General features: G+C 42.8%; 5 protein-coding genes across 7 annotated transcripts; 4 read left to right on the top strand and 1 right to left on the bottom strand.

The window, feature by feature from the left end:
• The first annotated feature begins 52 nt into the window (after positions 1-52).
• On the top strand, positions 53-3,530 carry LOC135622489 (PWWP domain-containing protein 5-like). Of its 2 annotated transcripts, none has more exons than XM_065124387.1 (3): positions 53-174; positions 265-3,089; positions 3,192-3,530. In XM_065124387.1, exon 2 carries the CDS (start codon positions 361-363, stop codon positions 3,073-3,075), a length of 2,715 nt encoding a protein of 904 aa, XP_064980459.1. In that variant the 5' UTR covers positions 53-174; positions 265-360; the 3' UTR covers positions 3,076-3,089; positions 3,192-3,530. The 2 variants fall into 2 exon arrangements, with proteins under 2 accessions (XP_064980459.1, XP_064980460.1); XM_065124388.1 differs by having other exon boundaries at positions 68-174; positions 286-3,089.
• Positions 3,531-4,577: 1,047 nt separating this feature from the next.
• On the top strand, positions 4,578-9,442 carry LOC135622490 (probable sugar phosphate/phosphate translocator At3g11320). 2 transcript variants are annotated; one of them, XM_065124389.1, is made up of 8 exons: positions 4,578-4,732; positions 4,835-5,018; positions 5,113-5,232; positions 5,386-5,477; positions 5,850-6,830; positions 7,973-8,076; positions 8,270-8,498; positions 8,968-9,442. In XM_065124389.1, the coding sequence occupies exons 5-8, from the start codon at positions 6,363-6,365 to the stop codon at positions 9,112-9,114; spliced, it is 948 nt and encodes a 315-aa protein (XP_064980461.1). In that variant the 5' UTR covers positions 4,578-4,732; positions 4,835-5,018; positions 5,113-5,232; positions 5,386-5,477; positions 5,850-6,362; the 3' UTR covers positions 9,115-9,442. The 2 variants fall into 2 exon arrangements, with proteins under 2 accessions (XP_064980461.1, XP_064980462.1); XM_065124390.1 differs by lacking the exons at positions 4,578-4,732; positions 4,835-5,018; positions 5,113-5,232; positions 5,386-5,477 and having other exon boundaries at positions 5,531-6,830.
• Positions 9,443-12,998: 3,556 nt separating this feature from the next.
• Positions 12,999-14,296, bottom strand: LOC135621995 (dof zinc finger protein DOF1.6-like). The gene is made up of 2 exons (XM_065123618.1): positions 14,151-14,296; positions 12,999-13,931 (listed from the first exon to the last, which is right to left on the bottom strand). The coding sequence occupies exons 1-2, from the start codon at positions 14,175-14,177 to the stop codon at positions 13,083-13,085; spliced, it is 876 nt and encodes a 291-aa protein (XP_064979690.1). The 5' UTR covers positions 14,178-14,296; the 3' UTR covers positions 12,999-13,082.
• A 1,572-nt stretch (positions 14,297-15,868) lies between these two features.
• Positions 15,869-18,559, top strand: LOC135622488 (mitogen-activated protein kinase 5-like). The gene is made up of 6 exons (XM_065124386.1): positions 15,869-16,313; positions 16,414-16,543; positions 17,170-17,307; positions 17,392-17,724; positions 17,811-17,994; positions 18,148-18,559. The coding sequence occupies exons 1-6, from the start codon at positions 16,162-16,164 to the stop codon at positions 18,318-18,320; spliced, it is 1,110 nt and encodes a 369-aa protein (XP_064980458.1). The 5' UTR covers positions 15,869-16,161; the 3' UTR covers positions 18,321-18,559.
• Positions 18,560-19,386: 827 nt separating this feature from the next.
• LOC135622486 (APETALA2-like protein 1) lies at positions 19,387-22,078 on the top strand. The gene is made up of 9 exons (XM_065124383.1): positions 19,387-19,901; positions 19,989-20,014; positions 20,103-20,133; positions 20,215-20,302; positions 20,395-20,540; positions 20,630-20,674; positions 20,775-20,878; positions 21,147-21,258; positions 21,729-22,078. Coding segments are annotated over exons 1-9 (963 nt in total). The 5' UTR covers positions 19,387-19,491; the 3' UTR covers positions 21,730-22,078.
• Positions 22,079-22,977: the final 899 nt, after the last annotated feature.

Below are 22,977 nucleotides of genomic sequence, written 5' to 3'. Positions count from 1 at the left end.
CAACAGCCCCGACCCACCGATTTACCCACCACGAGCAACCAAAGGCCAATACGGTAACTTCACATGAGGTGACCTGACTTCCTCGACCATATGCTCGTCTGCCCTCGAGAGTCTTCTCCCCTCAACGCAGTTCGACTCCCTCCTTCGATTGGAACCGGCGACATCAAAACGGAGGTAAAGATTTAACGTTCCTACTTAATTCCTTTTTAGTGAGCCCTTCCGTTCTCTGATCGATCGGGATTTATGCTCGCCTCTTTCCCTCAGATCGATCTGTGACAATTTTAGGGCTTACGCTTCTGCTAGTTTGAGTCGATGGGGCACTCGAGTTTCTTCTAGGGTTTTTGTTCTTTTACCGTCCACATGGAATCGAGTCCCTCGGCGAAGAAGACAGGAGGCGGCAGCCTCGATCTCAACTCCGTCGCCAGCGAACAGCCGGAAACCCTCGCCAGTCCCGTGGATTTAGGTTCGGGCGCGTTGGAAGTCGGAGCGAGGGATGATGCATCCGCTGTTGGGCGTCGTAACGTCGTCGGAGAACAAGCGGAGGAAGTTGGTGTAGAACAGGATGGTGTCGAGAAGAAAGATAGTATGGCCGGTGAAGAAGTGGTCCAAGCTGCTGGAGGAGAGCGCGGAAATGGATATTCTGGCGCCGTCGATGTTGGCGATGTGAAGGATGTGGTCGAGGCCACTGATGCTAAGGACACAGAAGATAGAGGAGAGGGTGCTGAAGCTGAGGCCGGTGAGGTGAATGTCGCTGTCGAAGTTAAACCTTGGTATGAAGACGCCGATGTGGTTGATGAGAAGGCGACGATCGAAGGGGATACTGTTAGTCAAGAGATGGCTTCCAATGTTGGTAGGGAGGCTGGTGGTGGTGAAGATCAAGATGTGAAGGTCGGTGAACAAGAATCGACAGCTAGGAGGAAGAGGGGAAGGCCCCGGAAGTTGGTAAACAAAGGAGACTCTGTTAGTCAAGATGTTGGTAGGAAAGCTGGTACCGATACTCTCAGCAGTGAAGAACAAGTATTGTCGGCAAAGCGAATGAGGGGAAGGCCACGTCGTGCTGTCACTGCATGTATTGATGAAGCTTATCGTCACTATCACTTTCAGGAAGAGAAGAAGGATCCATTTGCTGCTTCTAATTTGGTGTGGGGTAAGGTGAGGAGCCATCCCTGGTGGCCCGGCCAGATTTTTGATCCTTTGGATGCGTCCGAAATGGCATCCAACATTCAGAAGAAGGATCATCATCTGGTTGCATATTTTGGAGATAGAACATTTGCTTGGTGCGATGACTCGAGGTTGAAGCCTTTCCAGACACACTTCTCACAGATGGAGAAACAGAGCAGTATGGATGCATTTGTAAGCGCCATCAGTGATGCGCTCGAAGAGGTGTCACGGCGTATTGAGTTGGGAATGACATGCCATTGTTTTATGGATGAAACTTACGCTAGGGTCAGCGACCAAAAGGTTGAAAATGCTGGTATACGGAAAGAAACATGTATCTCTGCCATTGACAAGTCTTGGATCGTAAGCTCCTTTGATACTGTTGGACTCCTCGACCGCATCCAAACATTAGCACGGTTCCCATATGGAACAGTTGATAGGTTGGAGCTTGCGATAACCAAGTCCCTGTTGAAGGCCTTTTATCACTCAAAGGGATATCCCGAACTACCTGTATTCGTTTATGGTGAAGGACTAGGGGACAACGTCGAAGGTTCACCAACTAAGAGAAGAACATCTGGTAAAGATGTTGCTGATCCCTCAACTCCAACTTTGTCAGATACTGCTTCCAGAAAGGGGAAGTCAAGAGTTAGAGGGAGTTCATTCAGAAAAGACAAACATATAGTTGAGCATGGTAGAAAAAAGAAGAGCTTGTCTGAATTGATGGAAAAGAGTAGCGAACATCATGATGCAGATGGTGAAAAAAGTGGATCCGGAGGAAATGCATCTTCTCTTTCATCTCACAAAGAACTTGAGGTTGCTGATTCTGATGGTGTTGAATCCGGGAAGAGCAAGAAAAAAAAGCTTGACTCTTTAGGGGATTTGACAACTATGTCGCAGATTTCCAGGTCCAAAAAGCAGCCTAAGTTTGGAGAATGTATGCGTCGAGTGGCAGGACAGATGTCAGGGCCACCCCCCATGCTTAAATTGAGTGGTAAATCAGTAACAAAACCCCCAACCATACTGAGCCATAGAAAAGGTGGCATTCCAAGGGACTATTCCTCCCCAGGTGAGATGCTTTCACAGCTCTGCTTAGTTGCGAGGGATCCGTTGGGGGGGTATGATACCCTGTCTTCAACAGTGAGTTTCTTCACTGATTTTCGAAATGGGACCATTCCCAGTATTTCAATGGATGAAAAACATAAAGGGACAGTTGCAGGTAAAAGGGATAGGAGAAAATCCACAAGTTTCACGGCAGCCTTTTCGGAAAAATTGGACTATATGCAGGATTCGTATTGGTCAGACATTATTGTAAGTGATGAAGAAAATTTAGTGTCAAGTGGGCAGAAAAGCGAACGAGAATCTCAGAGCAAGCGGCAAAAAGATCAGCATCCTGAAGATGAATCAGCACTTTTACTTACCTTGAGTTCCCTGCCAGATACCAAACAGCATTTACAGGATGATTCCACGAATACTAATAATGTGAAAGAAATGCAAGATGCAAGGACCACTGGAAAGAGTTCACTGGTTTGTTCCTCAAATCCTAATAGCATGCAGGAAGTGGAATGTGAAGGACCCACTAGCAATTTGCAAAATGATATTGATGAATGCATGCCGACTGCACTGGTTTTGACCTTTAGTGAGGCATCTTCTATTCCCGCTGAAGCTGATCTCATTAAGTTATTTGGGCGATATGGGCCCCTTGTGGAGGCAGAAACCGAGGTTACAAAGTCAAAAAATCATGCTAAAATTGTCTTCAAGAGGCGCAGTGATGCAGAAGTTGCTTTAAGCAATGCTGGAAAATACAGTATCTTTGGGCACACCCTTGTGAGCTACAGACTTAGGGTTTTGGAGGTAGAACCAAAAGCTTCTCTGAGTAGCACGCCACTCAGCGAGCAAGATGCCTTGCCTGTCGCCTGATGCAAATGTTTCAGGTGCGAATATGACATCCTGTACCTATTCTGCATCGTCATTTAAATGTTATGCTTTAAGTAAGGTGTTTATCTAACTATTTTCATTTCTTTTTTTAATCATAGATAATAATGGAGCTATTCAGAGAACATGAATGTTGAAGTGAACACATTATTAAAATGAGCTGCTGACTTGGGTGACCAGTTTTTTTTTAATATTGTTTAGTTTGTTGAGGGGTCACAATATCCTTGTTCTGTGGAATTTATATGGTTTAGAGGACAAACGCAATGATGATAAGAGCCAATTGTTGATCATGTATATAGCCATCTTTAAAGTTCTGAAGTGACATTTTCTTCTCTAAGCTTGTTTGGTTTGTGTTATTTTCTGTTGCTGAAAATGAACGGAACAAAGTTATAATGTAAAACACAGAGCTACTATAACTGTGACTTGGAGTTGGTCTTTTATTTTTTGTTCTGATAGTGAATATTGCTTCGACTCCATGCTTCTTGTTGTCACCAAAAAGTGGACAGCCTCTTGAAGAAGTTTTCTTATGCTGATTCATAAATTAAGGTCGATGATTATGCATCTACGGATTATATGTGACCTGCATATTTGTTGTTCTATCTTCGACCTTCTGTTACGGTGGGTGACCAAGAATTCTTGTATTTGTTGTTTCTGTACTGTTAGGCATTCAAATTATCTTATTGCATTGATAATTTCTCAAGGTACTAAATCGCTTAGCTTAGCTTAATTTTCCTTTTGATCTTGTGGTTCTTGGGTCATTTGCATGGTTTGTTGGGCATTATATAGGTTTTTCCAGGTGATTATTGCCAAATGAAAATATCTCATCTTCATATTATGGCGTGGTCTAATTACATTTTCTTTTGGCTGCAAACTATTTTTTTACATTGCTTACATTGCCTGCGTCAGTCTGTAGTAGTAGCAGTAGTGTTCATGCATTGGACTGTATGAATGGTTGGTGACTTTTTCACCTGCTGCATGATAGCTTTGCTCCACACGACACTATATGTTGGCTTTTCCATATTGACTTGCAAGTTCTGTTCGTGCTTTTCCAAATAGTTGTAGAACAATGAGCGAATGGTCATAGAACGATGTGTTCAGTATTGGCTGCTTGTTTTGTTCCCGAGCTTTATATCTGCATCAGTTTTTGATCTCCCTGATCGTAGTAGCTACATTTGAAGGCTGCACTTTGATCACTGGGAGCCTGCATGGAGGCTCGATCTACCGCAGGCCTTTGACCCTGTTCTAATTTGTAATCTTATGTAAGCCATCTTAAAATGGTCATGCTTTTGTCTCATCGTATGTTTGCGTATGTATCTTGTTATATATGTGTTCAACGATTTGGTGCTTTCGACTCGGGCTTATCGACATTCTTTCTTATGGTGAGTTGACCGCCTACTTAAATCGTCTTCTATTTGATGAGGATCAAATTATATATATGTTTAATTGATGTAATATTATCACCCTTTCTTTTCTTTTGTTGTCCGGGGTGATTTGTTAGAGAGCCGCACTGCTGCCTCTATAAATATAACGCGATAAAGACTCGTCCTCTCCCAATGTCCGTCCCCCGTTCGTCTGCAACGTCCGATCTGACTCTCTCGACGCCGCCCGCGCGCCTAATCGAGACGAGTCAAGAAAGTAAGAGGTAGGAATCGTCCTCTCTTCTCTCGTGTTTCCGCCACCGGCACCGACTTCTTTCTCCTCGAACGATCTTGGAATTCTTTTCGCTATCTTCGAATGCATCTAGGGTTCTGGCGGCGAGCAGCGGAGGATGAGGGCCCGGAGAAGGCGGCCGGAGCCATGAAAGCGGCGATCGTAGCCGGAGATAGTGGATCATGAGGAAAGCGCTCTCACCAATGCCTAGATCGTGATGTTTTCTTGCCACTGCTATCGAAATGGTCCCGTGTCTTGGTTGAGATCTCGATGTCATAGTTAGTGTAATCAGTGACCATTTCGATCTGCTGTTTTCTTGTTCCCGTCATGCTTATCGGATGGATCTCATAGCCGATGAACGTGGTGCCGTAGGTGGGTGATAACTATGCGCTCCGAGGAAGGTGGTCACCATTACGTCGCAATAAGAAGGGCGGAGGAGGGCTCTTGAGGGAGGAGTGGTGGAATCGCCGCCTGGTTCGATCGAAGCACCAGGTATGTTTATGTGTGTTTCCGTCGGTGTTTCTCTGCCCTCTCATATAGCTATTATTAGATCTGAGTCTCATCCGTTGCTGCAATCGTATTGCAATCAATATGTGATAATGCCATGGGACAGTGTGTCTGTCTGATCATGTACTCTCTTCTCAGGCCCGGAAATGGTCCGCCGGGAGGGAATCACGGGATCATCTCAATTTGATACCAGCACGACGAGGGATTCCAGTTCTAATGTTTCCTACCAGGTAACTTTTATTGGGCATATTATGTCTTTAAGTCTTTAGATATAATGGACATCGATGGAAGATCTAAAAGATAAACCCTATAATGACAGCAACACTTATCATAAAGCAAACCAACCCAATGCTGCATCTCTGGACAGTTATTACGAAATTAAACTGAGAAGGCATTGCTGGTCATTAATTACGAAATTAAAAGTTATTTTTTTTTTTGTATTTATTACCAGTATGCAATAGGAAGACCTTATAGGAAGAGTGGGAATGTTTCCATGTGTTTGGTCCGGCGAAGTGAGTGAAAGGTCCAAATTGGCGTATATCAATTAGGAAGGTGGAGACATATATAATTTATCTCATTCATCCTTCGATCTTTTTTAACAGGCAAAAAATAATCTGACTTGTAGAAAGACAATTAGATCCCACTCAATGGATCATATAACCAAAGAAAATAATGCGCCGGCATAGGGGTAGGATTGTCTTACTATATTTTGTTGGAACCGCTGAGATTTGAGACTTTAGAGAATTGAAGGAAGCTTTGCACATTTGAGAGCTCCATGTCGATGGACGGAGTCGTCGCCTTCCCCTTTCATTATTCGCCATCACCATCTCGCTTCGCTTCTTCTCGTTCTCAAATAAAATAGCGAGGCATTCTCTAGCCTCTCTCAGATCCACCTCTCTTCCCCATCTCCCGAAGCCTTAACCCTGGTCCCAATTCTCCACCCGCCCCTTCTCTGTCTGCGAGTTCCAAGAACAGATCGGATCGGCCGGGATCCATCCGAGGATCGACGATCCTTCTGCGTCGATCTCCGCATCTCGGCGTAGGTCCGCCGATCTCCTCGCCGTCACTCGCCGGATCCCCGCAGGAGGAGCAGCGACCGAGAAGAAGCGGAGGAGATGAGCTCAAAGGCGGCCTTGTCGACGGCGCTGGCGAACGGCCGGTTCTTCACCGTCGGGCTCGTCGCTTCATGGTACTCCTCCAACATCGGGGTGCTCCTCCTCAACAAGTACCTGCTGAGCAACTACGGGTTCAAGTACCCCATCTTCCTCACCATGTGCCACATGACGGCCTGCTCCCTCCTGAGCTACGCCGCCATCGCGTGGCTCAAGCTCGTGCCGATGCAGTCCGTCCGGTCCCGCGTCCAGTTCCTCAAGATCTCCGCACTCAGCCTCGTGTTCTGCGCGTCGGTGGTCAGCGGGAACATCTCGCTCCGCTACCTCCCCGTCTCGTTCAACCAGGCCGTTGGCGCCACCACACCCTTCTTCACCGCCGTGTTTGCTTACCTCATGACACTCCGGCGGGAGTCGTGGATCACGTACATCACCCTCATACCTGTCGTCACGGGTGTTATTATTGCCAGCGGGGTGAGCTTTCTTGGTCACATTAGGATGGGAATAGTTTCATGTTTGTTGATTGCATCTGCTCTTTGACCTAATAAAATAAATTCCATAATTCAGCAATTGGGTTGCATCTTTTAGTTAAAAGTTATGGATCCAGAAAAAGAAGATTCTGATCGACAGTTACTGTTCTATGCAATTCTCTAATGAGATTTGCCATTTCAAGAATGATGGAATCATATACAATTTTGATTATTTCATCTTCCAGCAGATATTATACATAGATGGCGCAGTCAGCCTGAATTGTATATTTCTGGATTATTTCTGTGTAGGAATAGGAAGAAAATTGCCATTCATGTCTTATATTTTACAATAATTCATAATTAGATGTTTCAATCATGGTTTGATAAACAAGTGTTATGAGTTCCTGTTAAGATGACTTTGATTTTTGTAATTGTTTCCATCTTATGTATGTTTAATCCCCTCATCTGTCAGTGTAGCAAGTTCTAAGACGAACATGTTCTCCATGATCAATGGGATATCTTTCTCGGTTCCTCCTACAGAGCTTTAAGTCTCTTGATCAGCTTTTTCTATCCAAAGATTGACGTGCATGAAAGTGTGACAATACTTTTCTGATGGTTGACCAATTTTCCTTGAGATTGTTAAATCTACCTTTATTTATTGGATCGACTCACATTGAAATATGTAGGTTTGCTGTGACTCAGCTACTCGTCGTCTGAAAGAAGATTATTCAGTTGGATTCCTTTCACTGTTGTTAATTAGAATCTTTCTGTGTGTCTGAGCTTCACTAGGTGTGTGTTTCTGTTGAACTAACATTAAGCTTCTTCTAAGCTTTTGATTGACATGGTAGGAAGCTGGCAGCTATGTTTTTTTCCTTTATAATACTATGTCTTGTTTTTGCTAGGTTTCATTTCTCTTCTAGTAATATTTTGCTTTGACCTCATATGACAGCAGATGCTAGACATTTATGCTACCTGATAACTATTCAACCTCTATGATGCAGGGACCTGAGTTATTTGTAGAATATGCCAATGGTTGTGCAAAGGATTAGTTCGACATGTGTTTTATACACCTAATATTATTTTATTTGCTAAATTAAAGATTGGAAGATGTGAAAACTGACACCCTAACGGTTCAACTTTATGTAGGGGGAGCCAAGTTTTCATTTGTTTGGTTTTATTATGTGCATTGGTGCCACTGCTGCTAGGGCACTCAAGTCAGTGTTGCAAGGAATTTTGATGGCTTCTGAAGGGTGAGTTATTTATTTCTTTTCTCCATTAAGATATACAATTGAGTTATTAGTGTGGCAAAAATCCTTGGTTGAACTTTTTCTAGTTTGTTTCTACCATTTCATTGTTCAAGTTGATATGGCTGAGACTTTGAGAATATGTACATATGTTCATGTCTTTTTTTTTGTTTTTTGTTTTTGCATGCGTTGCTGCCAGGGAAAAGCTTAACTCTATGAATCTCCTCCTATATATGGCTCCAATAGCAGTAATTTTTCTCCTTCCTGCAACAATTATAATGGAGGAGAATGTGGTTGGAATAACACTGGCACTTGCTAGAGAAGACTTCAAGATTATTTGGTACCTCCTGTTTAATTCTTCGTTGGCATATTTTGTGAACCTGACCAATTTCCTGGTCACAAAACATACCAGTGCTTTGACCCTTCAGGTAAGCTGCATTACTTTTTTTATGTTTATTTTTCAATAAAGTATTTGATTTATTAAATTCACTTTGTCAAATCTTGGCCGCCCTCCCTGAGGTTAAATCCTACTTCCAACATCTTCCTCAAATTGACATTGTACCAAATTGTGAAGATTCTGAAGAACCTAGTAATCTATGCCCTTGTCTTCAATTGATGCATCGCTCTTCCCACGTTATGTACCAGTGTTGTTGATCGGTTGGGGGGGGGGGGATGCTTCAGGAAATTTATTTTTAGAAAGAATGGAGGTTACCAAATAGTAGACTGATTAAAATACTTTTCTTGTGTGCATCTTCTTAATGTTTTTTTAATTACCATTCTGAATTAGGAAGTAAGATTTTAATAAATGTTCTAAATTATTTGAAACTTTTATTATGTTCTTTGGTGTTATTTTGCTGACCAAATGATGTGTAATTTTAAATTTTAAATTTTTTCAAGGTTCTTGGAAATGCGAAAGGGGCAGTGGCTGTCGTCATCTCAATTATGATATTCAGGAACCCAGTGTCCTTTACAGGGATGGCTGGCTACACGCTTACAATCATTGGTGTCGTCCTTTACAGTGAATCTAAAAAGCGCAACAAATAAGGTGTTTCGAGGGGGCAGGACGATAGTTGTGCTCCTCATGATCCGGTGGCAAATGCCTTCATTGGGGTTGGGATGTTACCCCACCCTGTTCTTTTACTGTAAACCTCGATGGATCCTCCTCTGTATCAGTATAGTGATAGAGGATGAGCATGTTTGCAATAAGTATAGATGGCGTTTATGCCTTTACAAAAAAAGGTATATAGGAAGCAATCTTTGCCCCTTTTGTTTTCAAACATATTTATAGGCAAAGGGTTGTAACTGTTTTTGTTTTATATTAATGCAACAATACATTACTCAAAATTATGTGACAATAGTTGTTTTTGCTGAAGGACAGTCTTTCAGGCAACTTTGTTCAGGGTTGGATGGTGCTAGAATTGCTCCGTCGAACGCTACCGCAAAGCAGCATCAAAGCAAAAGTCAAGTGGCATTTTGTAAAAATTTAGAACCAACCCCTAAAAATAAAAAGAACATGCCTCCCACTCCATCAAAAACGTACCCGCGCAAGAGCCTCCCAGGTCTGTCCCGTAGCCTATGCTGCTCTCTTTTCCTCCGCATGAACTAGGCGGTCAACAGCGCAGAAAATCAAGAAACAAACGGATCCCAATATTTACAGCATATCTTAATGCAGGATTGACTAGCACACCATGCTGAGCAGTCAACTCTAAGCTCAATCCCCATTTCCGGCATGGTATCACTCTAAGCTCAATCTAACTTATCCTGTATACTGATTCTAACATTCTTTACATTTCCATCTAACTCCAATCCTGAAATCAAATATCATGACCTCATACAATGGTTAAATTTATTATAATCCCTAATATCAAGTCCACTCTCATAGCCTACTTTGAAACTATGTACACCCAAATGCTAATCTTAATCTCAAGTCAATGAGTATATATATATATATATATATATATATACACACACACACACACACACACACACACACACCCACACACTCAATGAACCCTCTGAATCAATATATTTTAGTTAATCAGTGTTGCTTCTTATTTGGATATTTCCTTCAAATGTAATCGAATTCTGAAGACGAGGACAAGTGCTAGACATGGACATTGAACTGAGGAACAAATATAGGAAAGAATCTTTGAATCATTATGTGAATGTTGAAAAGATGAAGGTAAAAGTTATGGATATCTTTCTAATTTTTTACCAAGCCAAAATATGAAAGATGGAATATATTTAGAACCTTTCGATATTAGATTGGTGCAGCTAGATCATCTCCATGCCAACAACTTGGTAGAAAAACAATCGCATTATATAGTTTTTTTTTTGCCTTTTCCCATAACAACATTCTAGTCTTAGAATGCCTAAGTCCCAAAGCTGATACGAAAAGTGCCTCTTTACCAAAAACCAACCATGAGCATGCAACATTCAGTTCAGGACACAAGGAGCAAATCATTTTTTAATTTCATATATTGGCATCAAACCATGTTGAATCAGAGCCTGTGTTCATGCCTCGACAAAAGAAAACTTTTCCATCGAAAAGTGGGTTACACTAGGAATCATAATATTCTGATTAGATCAACTTAAGATGATTCAGAAACTACTTTAGTGAATACATACATAAAAGGTTCCTCGAAGATTGTTTTTCCGTGATACTTCAAATGGGGAAGACAAGGAGATCAGAAAGTTCTTGACAGAAAGATGTAGTCAGTATAGGAAACGACCAACCAACTTTAGTTCAGAACGCAGTAGTAACAAATAAACTGGCATTATATTTCAGTGCATGATGTCATCATTAAACTGAGGAAAATAAAATATATATATTTAGTTCAGAATGCAGTAGTAACAAATAAACAACAGAATAGAACAGCGTGAGTTCAATGGTATGGCATTGAAGTTACCTGTGAACGTCATAATAATCAATAAGTGAGATTAGAAGATTTATTTAGGACTGTTCATAACTAAAATCGTAGAGATAAAAGTGACTATTGATATCCAAATCTTGGATAAACAGTATATTTCATACCGTCTGCTGCAATAATAAGAAGAACAAGCCATCGAAAAGAATACACCAGATACAAAAAAAAATCACCCATTAATTCAACGACGTAAAAACTAAAAAAAGGAAAACAACATTCAAATGGCCTCAAGAGCAGAAACATTCATGAATAGATAAAGGGAAAAAAAAGGGATGCCATGGATGGAACAAAGCTGAAGATCCCGAATCGGTGAAACCTGCAGAAAGAAAGCAAATCCCAGAGAGGACGCAAGAAAATAAAAAACAGTCCAATCAAAAACAAGTCACAGTAGAATACTTAAACCAAGTCGATCGAAATAGCCCAAAACCTGAAATCCAAGAAACCACCCATTTAATCAACTAGATAACATAGAACGAAAAAAACTATCCAGGAGTCACAGTAGGTACCATAGATAGATCGGAAAATTAAAAAAAAAAAACCCCCCAAAGATACTGAATCGATGAAACCGCCACAAAAGGAGAAGGGGAAATCGTCATCGGGCGATGTACCGATCCCAATCCCAGAGAGCGTCTCCATGGTTCAGATGCAGCGAGAGAGAGAGAGAGAGAGAGAGAGAGAGAGAGAGAGAGAGAGAGATTGAAGCGATCTGACGCAAGAATACTTAAAACAAATCAATCAACATAACCCAAAACTACCGATCCATGAAATCGCAGTAGGATTCGCAGATAGATCGGAAACAAAGAGTACCTAAAGATCTGGAGTCGATGAACTCGCCGCAAGGAAAGGAGAATGCGACAACGTATCAGTCGGAGAGAGCATCTCCATGTTCCAAACGCAGAGACAGAACGATTGAAGGGAAGACTACTTAAACAATTCAATCAAAATAACTCAAAACCATCGATCCAATAAATCGCCCATTCAATCAGCAAGATGAAACGGAACAGATCGAATACCAGAAATCGCAGTAGGATTCACAGATAGATCGGAAGCAAAAAGTACCTATGGATTTCGAACAGATTGAACCGCCGGAAGAAAAGGGGAAGGGGAGATCGTCCTCCATCGAGAATCAATCGCAGGGAGCCCCTCCATGATTCAAACGCGAGAATCGGAAGAGGGGTTCGTTACGCACATATATAGCACACAGCTTCATGTTAAGTAACACCTCGCTTATCGTCACGTATACGCTACTTGACAAGTGGATGGCGTCGCACGATGCGGGTGCAGTTACCATTGCCCGATGAGTTTGAGCGGGAACATTCGTCCCGTGAAACCCGCCATTAATTTATCTTTAAAATAATAATTGATGAAAGTGTCCGTTAAGTTAATTTTGAATTATTATATTCCGAGTTGGCTAAGTTTTTCTTATTTTTATTAGTCTTTTATCGATCTCAGTCACTTTACTTGTCCGACTCTTATCGCATGAAACACACTCATGATACATCGAATATGGAACACATAACATACATCGAATAAGATCATGATACATCGAATCCGTAACACCATATCTATATATCAATCATAATGTATATGATGTTAAGATGTCAATTACATGATATGTAAAATATTATATATTATATATTTTTCCTTAATTTAGGATCCTAAATTACTCAATTTAGGATCCATACTTCATGAAGGCTGAATCATTATTAATAGACGTAAAGTGTGCTCGGAACAAAATGGCAGCGAGATGGTATGAGACGGACAGCCCACATACTCCCATCCGGCCATGCACGGGAAATCACCCCACCGCACACAGACAAACTATAACTCTCAGTCACGTCACTAAGATTTGTTGCCGGCCTCGGAGACACTGAAATCTTAGATTTTGTGCGGTATTATCGGATCCGATACTACAACTCCACCACCTTTACCTTCCAACATGCAAAGATGAAGTTATCCATCCTCCGATTCCCACTATATTTATCCTATCAACACTCAGGAGAAACAAAAAGAGGAGCCATTAGATGCTGTAATTTCACGTACAGGAGAGGACCTAACATTTGATCTAAGCATGTTTTCGGATGTCTACAAGAGGGAGCTGTTGATGAGACCATGCCAAGCTGAGCCAACCTCGTTCCAGTGATGATCTCGTCCGGAGTCCGAAGCCATGTTGAGATCCTCGCCAACCTGCCACTGCATACCCATCGACATCGTATCATCCTCCGATCCGTTCAATACCTTGCAGCAGACTTGATTAGCAGTCACAGTTGTAGCTGCTGCTGCTGTTGATGATGTTGTTTCTCCACCCAGGCCTGCATCAAAAGGCAAACCCAGACCCTGATAGACATCGCCGATGCCACTATACCCACAGTGGAGGTTGTGGAAGCCAGTCGGATCAGTGGTACCAGTCTTCTGAAAGTCAAGGAACTCTGCGGGTTCTCCGAGACCATCAGGAACACGACCAGGTTCGGGGATAGAGTCTCCGTGAAGGGCAGTCTCATGGTCATCCAGTAAATTCCCAGCGTTGCGGTGAGCTTCCTGGAGCTTTGCAAATGCCAGGATCAGATCATTTGGATCATAAGCTAGGAATGGTGGTAGCGCAGAACTGGAAGCCAGTGATGTGATGGGGTTAGCGGGGAAGGATTGGTCTTGTAGCCTCTTGGAGGAAGAAGACTTCTTGTTCTTTCTGCAGCCGCCGCCAATTGGGACGTTTCTTAGAGTGCCTCCTTTGGTCCAGTACCTCCGGCAGCCCTTGCAGAAGTACCTGGGCTGGGCGAGGCTGTAGTTGTTGTAGTAGCAGAACTTGGTGTTGGTGGACTCGCACCTGGGGCACTTTATGGATTGCTCTGGTTGTGGTCTGACCTTCCCCTCCTGCTGCTCTGCCTTTGAAAGTCCACCGAGTACTTCTTCCAGCGGAAAGCTCGCCATGGCTACCTGTGAGAGATCAAGCCACGAACTCCAGCGTTACGGTATCCACTACGATACAAGTATGACAGGAGGAACAATCGATAGAGTTAAAAGTCATGGAGACCCCTTCTCGAGAACATCCAAATCAGATAGAGACACTCTCCGCTCAGTTAATATCTGAAAGATCAGGAGGTAAAACAAAGAAGGAACACCGTCGTGTGAGACAGAGAGAGAGATGAATCGTACCTGGTGATTTGCACTAGACACCTTCATAGATTTCTAGCTCGCTAAAACTATTTAAAGATCTGAAGTAAAGCCCAGTGGAAGGACGAACACCCTTCCTCGCACAAGCATAGGGGCGGAGGGGACGTGAGAGAGAATATATATATATATATATATATCTGATTATTCTTCCATGGACACGCAAACATGGACACGTTTCATGGCGCCTCCAACGGAAGGCCTCTCCAAGGCCAAGCCGGTTTCTACCTGAGCTTGAGTTGGAGCTCTTGATGATCCATCACACTCTCTCTCTAGTTCATGAGCTCACGTGGTATGTTGACCGGTCAAACTTGGACGCTTTGGTCAGAGCAGTGGGATACCAACTTATCCGGCAAGGAGACAAACGACGTGGAGGTGGAGCAGCACCCATCGCTTGTCGTCGAATGGGACGAACATGACGGGGAGTTGTCCCAGCCGTCAGATCAACGAGGTGCTCGTGGGGTGGCGGAGGCCGCAAGAGAGCAGCCAGCAGAGGTTACAGTGCGACGGCCTCGTGAGTGGAGCCGGCGGTGGGCCACAGACGCTTGCTCGCCCCTGCCACTGAGGTTGCGTCCCAAGGAAGCAAAAGGGTCGGAAGTCGGAGGGGTGCAGCGGGAGCAGCGCCAGCGCAGCTCCTCGGGCCGCGAGGGTCGCGTGCGACGGCCAGAAACGGACGAGCGGCCGCCGCCCTGTCTCGAGGAGCTCGTGACGACGTCACCCCGGTTTCGGAAGCCGGCCGGCCTGTCGGCTGCCCGCGGATTTTGCATCTCTATGGGACGGTAGCCGAACACAACACTTACCCTTCGGACGTACCTGCGTTCTGATTGGAGGCACCAATTGGTCCCACGTCACAGTTTCACCCGCGTATAATTCCTGCGCCTTCTGGCACGGCACACTGTTTGATGCACTTTCGATGGGTCCCATGTGTATGGTTTACTGTCGGTCATTGCACTGTTCCTATCGGATATGTTTGCGATCTGAGTTCTTGAGACCACGAAATTAAAATAACAAATCAAATTGCATATTGTTTATACTGTGTGTGTTTCAAGTTTGTAGTTATTTCAGTATAACTTCCCCTTTTTGTTTTATTTTGATAGAATATTTTTTTAAAAAAATAAAATTATCTCTCATCTTCGCTCCGTGCGCAAAGAACGAGAGAGGAGCAGACGTAAAGCTGATGGGAGCATGATGATACTGATGACGATAAAGAGGCGTTCACGCAGAGGTCAAAATAATCTCGTCTTTTATAAAATAAAAAATAAAGTAAAGTAAAAATCAAATGAACTATGAAAATAAAAAAATAAAAACCTACGATTTTTTTTAGACTATATATAAATAAATATATATATATATATGCACAGTAATTATAATAATATATTTTATTTTATTCCCCTATGATGTGGCCTCCTTATCATCAAGACGTTATCCCGACTTTAAGTTTCGACGAGTCAATAACGGAAGTTTGTTCGTGTGTTCATTTAGGCTGAGTTCGTGGGGAGAACGATATTAATACTACTAATCGTTACTCAACGATCAGCTGTCAGAGTCGTGCATGCCTGATGGACGGTTAATATGCTTAGACATTGGAGTGAGCTGTAAGCTACCCTGATGGACTCCGAAGTCACATACTGTTACATATATAGTTGATTAGATTAATAATATGGGTGTCCTCATCGTCATCGTTTGCGTCCATTACAAGCGGAAATTTAGGTGATAAGTTCTTATCCTCTCTAATCTTCCATCAGAAAACTAAAAGACGTCACAGCTCACAACCGATACCGATCGGCCGTTGAGCCTGGACGTCCTCGTCCACCGTTCGATCCGAGACGCAGCGGATCCCATCCGTCCATACCACCACCGGCTTCCCTCTCCCCCTTTTCCATTTCAATCGTTGTTCTCCTTCTCTCTTCCTTCCCCCTGAGAGCAGCGGAGAGGAACCCAATCGAGATCGGTCGCTGCTTGCCTCCTCTTCCCCTGTCATAATACTTCGTGTAACATGGACGGAGCTCCGGCGAACGACTTCCCGGTAGCGCTAACGCACGGCGGCCGGTATTTGCAGTACAACATCTTCGGCAATCTGTTCGAGATTACATCGAAGTATCGCCCGCCGATTATGCCGATCGGGAGAGGCGCATACGGGATCGTCTGGTACTTCATCTTTTCCTATTCGTGTTCTGCTGTTGCTGCGGAGATTTGGATCATCTGCCGTCGATCGGTTGATGACTCTGTTATTGATTCTTTGTTACAGTTCGGTGATGAATTCAGAAACTGGGGAGATGGTCGCCATCAAGAAAATTGCCAACGCCTTCGACAACCACATGGACGCGAAGCGAACGCTACGGGAGATCAAGCTCCTCAGGCACTTGGACCATGAGAACGTAAGCCACCAAAACCCTATCACCTTGGAAGGTTGTTTCATGTAATTGATTCTAAATAGTTAGGACATTCGATTTTATTATTGTTGTAGCTTGACAATGATTCTTCTGTTATTTTAGTTCTCTTAATATACAATTGTTGAGCAAGTGGAACATTGGTTGATGAAAGAGCTGCTCACAGAAGATTTAATTGATTCCTTGATACCTCAGTCCTACAATTCACAACAATTAACATGCCAAGAAGACCAGATATATAACTACTTTCTTCTGTGTTATATGTGATGTCTAAATATCTTTAAACCCACTCATAATATGCAAACCTAGCTTAATTCTCAGGTTTTTTGAGAGAATTATACTTCATATTTGTTATATCCCCAGAATTCGTCGAGAGAATTTTTGTCTTAGATTTACCAAATATGCAAGAACTCGAGAGTTGCATATAGGATTGATATGTTATCCCACTGAACTGTTCTTGACAGAAATCTGCTGTAACAATGTAGAGCTATTCCTGGTTTCAGCTTGCCCCATTCAGTGTCTTAACATTGAGAACTGTGGATAAAGGATGTAATTGCCTGCCATATATTGTCTCTACTAACTGTGATCTAATGGTTCCACAAACAAATCGGCAGGTTATTGGAATTAGGGATGTGATTCCCCCACCGATTCCTCAAGCATTTAATGATGTCTATATCGCCACCGAGCTCATGGATACCGACCTTCATCATATAATCCGTTCTAATCAACAATTATCGGAGGAGCATTGTCAGGTAATTAGACTCGACACCCAAGTAAACTTGATTCGCTCAATTCTGATGTCCAACTGATGGCTTTCTATTGCCCCAATTATGCAGTACTTTTTGTATCAGATTCTTCGTGGATTGAAATACATACATTCAGCGAAAGTTATTCATCGAGATCTGAAGCCGAGCAATCTTCTGCTGAATGCAAACTGTGATCTTAAGATCTGTGATTTCGGTCTCGCCCGCCCTGCTTCTGAGAATGAGATCATGACGGAGTACGTGGTGACCAGATGGTACAGAGCGCCTGAGTTGCTGCTGAACTCGACAGACTACACTGCAGCCATCGATGCGTGGTCCGTGGGTTGCATCTTCATGGAGCTGATGAACAGGCAAACCCTGTTCCCGGGAAGGGATCACATGCACCAGATGCGTTTGATAACGGAGGTAGTAAGATCATGGATTACTCCATGAATCCATTGTAACGTCGTTCTCCTCTACCACTTCCAACTGGCATCATTCTTTGTCTTCAGATTATTGGCACTCCAACGGAACCCGAGCTTGGATTTCTTCGGAGTGAAGATGCAAGAAGGTACATGAGGCATCTCCCTCGGTATCCTCCTCGGTCGTTCGTAGGTCTATACCCGCATATCAATCCAGTTGCCATTGATCTCGTTGAAAGAATGCTCACATTTGATCCCACCAGGAGAATTACAGGTATCCTCGCCTTTGATGCTTCTGCATCGTTGAGTCTTCTCTTTGTCCTGCAAATAAACACGAGTGCATATCGTCTGAACTTAATAAAAGACTTGATGTTGTCGTAGTTTCGAGTTGGCTTGCTTACTCTGGCTTCTCATCATTTCTGCGCAGTCGAAGAAGCATTGGATCATCCATACCTCGAGAGATTGCATGATGTTGCCGATGAACCCACTTGCATGGACCCTTTCTCCTTTGATTTTGAGCAACATGCCCTCACGGAAGAGCAGATGAAGGAGCTGATACACAGAGAGTCTATAGCGTTCAATCCAGACTACAAGTGCTGAGGGAAATCGGTTCATTTGAAATTTGTCATCAGCTGGTGCTGTGTATACTACAAAGCATGAAGAATTGGTGATGTGAATCTATTTTTTGCATTCTTTATGTTGCATTAGTGTCTGGTTGTATGTATGAAGAATTGTTACTGTGTTTCTCTGCTGACTGATTTTTTTGTCTGGGCAAAGATCCATGAGATCACCTCTGTATCTTTTAGCCATTTTTATTCTGTTCCTGTTCTGATGCCTCTCATACGTATGTACTTGATATGGTTGGATATTCTTATGTCAACAATACTTGTTATGTCAGTGTAAATGAAAACGACAAATATCATCCTTACCATAAATAAAAGCAGATATGAAATGAGCTTTCTGCTTCTCGTTGACTTACTCGGATATTATTCATTTTAGACATTCATAGCCATGTACAAATATGAAAGGAGCCATTCAGATCCATATACAAATATGACCTTCTCATCACATCGGATCACTGTTTTTGCACGCCATCGACAGAATTAGTGATCAGAGAGAACAATAATTCCCTTCATGTTATCAGAGAAATTAATATCAAATTCATGTCACGTGTCGATGGACTATTGGACGACGCGACGCGAGCGTCAACGTATCGCCAGAAGCTTCTTTCCGACGTATCCAGCGGTGTGAATCACGTTCAAACAAACGAAATGGTCGACGGCACGCAACACGATTCCTCTCCAAGTCTCAGACCGCACTGTGCACGTCTGTAGGCAAAGTGGCACGTGCGTTAGTTAAGCGGAAATTGTCGCGCACGTGGCGCCTGCCCGGTTGGATGACGCTGTGGTGGTCAAGCAGCTGTGAGAAAGGCCTTTTAAAGGTTCCGGAAAAAGGTTGCCGCAATTGGGTAGGTTGGAGGTGGGGCCCAACGGCGGGGGTGGCCGTAAAACGTTGGGAAAGCATTTGTTTCACGCGTTCCCATTTGTCCATCAGCGGATTACATATATATATATATATATGTAATATATATATATACATATATATATATATATTTATTTATATTATATTCCATCGTTTACTGTTCTTCTGTCTTTATCTTTCTTCGGTACCACTTGAAATAGCGAAGAATCCCACTTGGTGGAGTGGGTTGCTATCGAGAAGAGGTCGAATCCGATCGAGGACGGTTGATCTTTTTTGTGCTTCTTCTGACATGAGTCGGAGAGGAGCGATGCTAGGCCTCGACTTGGCATCGTCCTTCGACTCGACATCTCTGGAAGCGAAGTCCGGCCGCGAGCAGATGGATGATTCGGTGACCACCGATTCATCCGTCCTCGATGCCGAGGATTCCCGCTCCACCCGACCCGCGGCAGCGTACGAGTTCAGTATCTTGAAGGGTTATGTGTCGGGAGAAGGCGAGAACGGGGACGGGATCGGAGCCCCGCAGCAGCCTGGGTTGGTCACCAAGCAGCTCTTTCCGCTGGCGCCATTGCCTCTTTGGATGGATCTCACTCCACATCAACCGCCGACCAAAAAGAGTCGCAGGGGGCCGCGGTCTCGGAGCTCTCAGTACCGGGGCGTCACGTTCTACCGCAGGACAGGGAGATGGGAATCTCACATTTGGTTAGCGTCTTTTCTTTGCCCTTTGAATCTTGCTTCTTCTCCCCCAAAATTTAGGTGATTTATCATCCGTTTGCTTCTCTTTGCTAGGGATTGTGGGAAACAGGTGTATTTGGGTAAGCAGTTCTATATTCAATTGATCTGATCGGAAATTTTCTGATGGTTTACTGTTTGTTTTGAATTTGATTGGTCGATCCGTAACAGGAGGCTTTGACACTGCTGAAGCTGCTGCAACGTGAGGATGGTTTTATTGGCTGCTTCTGTTCCTTTTGTGTCATGTCTATTAGCTATTTACGCAGTGGCATTCTACTTTCAGGACATATGATCGAGCTGCAATCAGGTTTCGGGGAGTCGATGCTGACATCAATTTCAATCTTAGTGACTATGAAGAAGATCTGAAGCAGGTAATTAAATTCAAAAAAAAAAAAGGTACAAAAGTATTTTGGATGCTCAACTCATATTTCCTTTTTGTGGTTTTGTTTTTATCAAATTTTAGATAAAATACCTACCAAAGGTAGAATTTGTGCATTTTCTTCGTCGACAAAGCACGCGATTCTCAAGGGGTGGTTCAAAATACAGAGGAGTGACCCTTCACAAGTGTGGTCGTTGGGAAGCTCGGATAGGGCAATTCCCTGGCAAGAAGTGAGACATCAATGCTACGATCCTTGTTCCTGCTTAGTTGTTAGTGTTATCCTTTGCAAAATGCTATGATCCTATGCATGGATGTGCAGGTACGTATATCTTGGACTGTTCGACAGCGAAATAGAAGCTGCAAGGTTGTGTCGGGCATGAAATTTCTGATTGCTGATCGCGAATCTCTCGATATTAATTTCCAACACCAGTTTCCTAATTCTCTTTGTTGTTTGTCTACACTAGGGCTTACGACAAGGCAGCTATAAAGTATAATGGAAGCAATGCTGTTATCAATTTTGATCCAAGTACCTACGAAGGAGAAGTAATTTCCGAGTATGTTACCAAAGGTATATACCGTAAAGAATGAAACGAAGAAGATATCTGTGTTTGATATGATGCTCTCTATTTATACACGTAAGGAGGAAGGATTTTCCTCAACAACGTAACGATATTTCCTCGTGTAGTTGGAGAAATCACAGTTGCTATCATGGAAAATCTTAGTTGCTATCATATACTCCACAAGTTGCAAACTCCATTTCACGAACTAACTGAATGGTTGCTTGATGATACTTTGTAGTCCGATATGAGTTTGAACATATTTTTAATTGGTCGCAGCCGATGATGTGGATCTGAATTTGAGGATTTCCCAGCCTGTTGTCCACGGTCCAAAGGGGAATGGAATTCATTGTGTAGCCAATTTGAAGCTGATGATGCCGACAGAACAATGGTAATCAATTAGCCTACACCTAGAAATTGTTGAAGAATTTTCATACCTTTGTTTTTGAGATCTGAATTTACTTTTTCTTTTATGGCATTAATAGTACAAATGTGTTCTTGGTGGATCGATATATTGTGTCTGACATTTCTGAATCTGTTCCTGTTTGTTTCTGCCTTATTGACAGTAGAGTTTGTCATCATCACTAGTAGGCATAGTAAGTCTTTAGCACATAATCCATACATACATTCCTTAATATAAATCCAGCTCTCATCTTCAATGGAGAGTTTACCTTTCTGAAATTTACTTTTTGTTGTTCCTACCTGTGGAATGCTAAGGGCCTCATCAAATTATTTAGCTGCAGTTGATACAAATTCCCAAACCTAAGAAAAGAATTAAGAATGACAAGAATAAAACAATCACTTTAATGAATCATCTGCTGAATTTATTATTATTATTTGTCTAATTGTTGCTGCCTTCAGATGCAGGAGAGTCAGAGTTCTCCTCTGCAGCATCATCAGGATTCTCAACTACCGAAGCCACAGCTGGTCTTCCTCTCTTGCAAGCGCCACCTTCAGCAACCCATCATCTCCGTTCCTCTCCACGAGCTACTACATCATGTCACAGTCTCTGGAACCCAAATCATTCGGGCTCAGATGGAGCTGCAATGTGGTTCCTGTGGTCATGTCAGTTATCGTTTGTGTATTTCTCCTACTTTAGCCCGCATTGGCGGGACCATTTCCTCCATAATTTGCTTGCAGGAGGAGAGACGTGATGTGTACTCACTCTTCCAACCAAAGTTAAACGTGACACGCCACATGAATCACGTGTATGTTTCTGTTGCACATTTTTGAAGGAGATAAAATTTTAAAATTAAAAGAATATTTTTCTATAAATATATTACATGAGATATTTATAGAAAAAAATAAAATTATAATTATAATCCCCATAGTTGATATGTTACTCATCATGAATGATAAAAGATTAGTAATGTTTTGATGGATTGGTTTCAATTTTTTGTTGGACTAGTTTTAATTTAATTAGACAATTTAAATCCAAAGCCATTTTTGTGAACTCATCAACTGAAGATTTTTCTTTGAGTTCCGATCCTCTCTGCTTCATATGGATTCCAAACTGTCGATCCATTCAATCCGCACTTCTCCACCATTCAGATTTCGGAGTTGGAATCTTGCAGACCTTCGCACCAATTGAAGAGAATCCAATCTTTGCTTCCGTTTACTCTCTCAGTTCAACTCGGATGGAGTTTGGCCAAGTTTTGGATCCATTCAGAGACTAACCCACAACACAATTAGACAGCTCTACCTGCTCTAGTAACCCTGAATGCTGATTCAATTCGAATCTAAATCAAATCTATTCAGAACTACGATTTCAAACCACGATTTCAAACCAAACTGGGTTGCAAACCGACTAAAAATAATAATAAAAAAATATCTCAGTTTTGATTTTTGATAGGAAAAGTACCGACATCACTAACTCATCCCGCCACATGGGCTGAGCATGCCACCTAAGCAAACGTATAGGAGCTCCCATTGACTCCCTGCAGTCGTCAACAGAAGATTAGCTCACGATCCTTGCTTGCCCCAGTTTCCTAAAGAGGGTCCGCAAAACTACTCATCGCTGACATCATAGTTGAAGAAAGGGTCACTTCCCCGTATTAATAGTTGATGGCATAGTTCGCCTCCTCCACACCCCTCCTTTCGAACGATTAAA

This window comes from Musa acuminata, chromosome BXJ2-9 (assembly GCF_036884655.1).
Source record: "Musa acuminata AAA Group cultivar baxijiao chromosome BXJ2-9, Cavendish_Baxijiao_AAA, whole genome shotgun sequence".
Lineage (NCBI taxonomy): Eukaryota > Viridiplantae > Streptophyta > Magnoliopsida > Zingiberales > Musaceae > Musa > Musa acuminata.
Note: the sequence above shows the minus strand (reverse complement) of the source record. Positions and strands in the feature narration are given on the sequence as shown.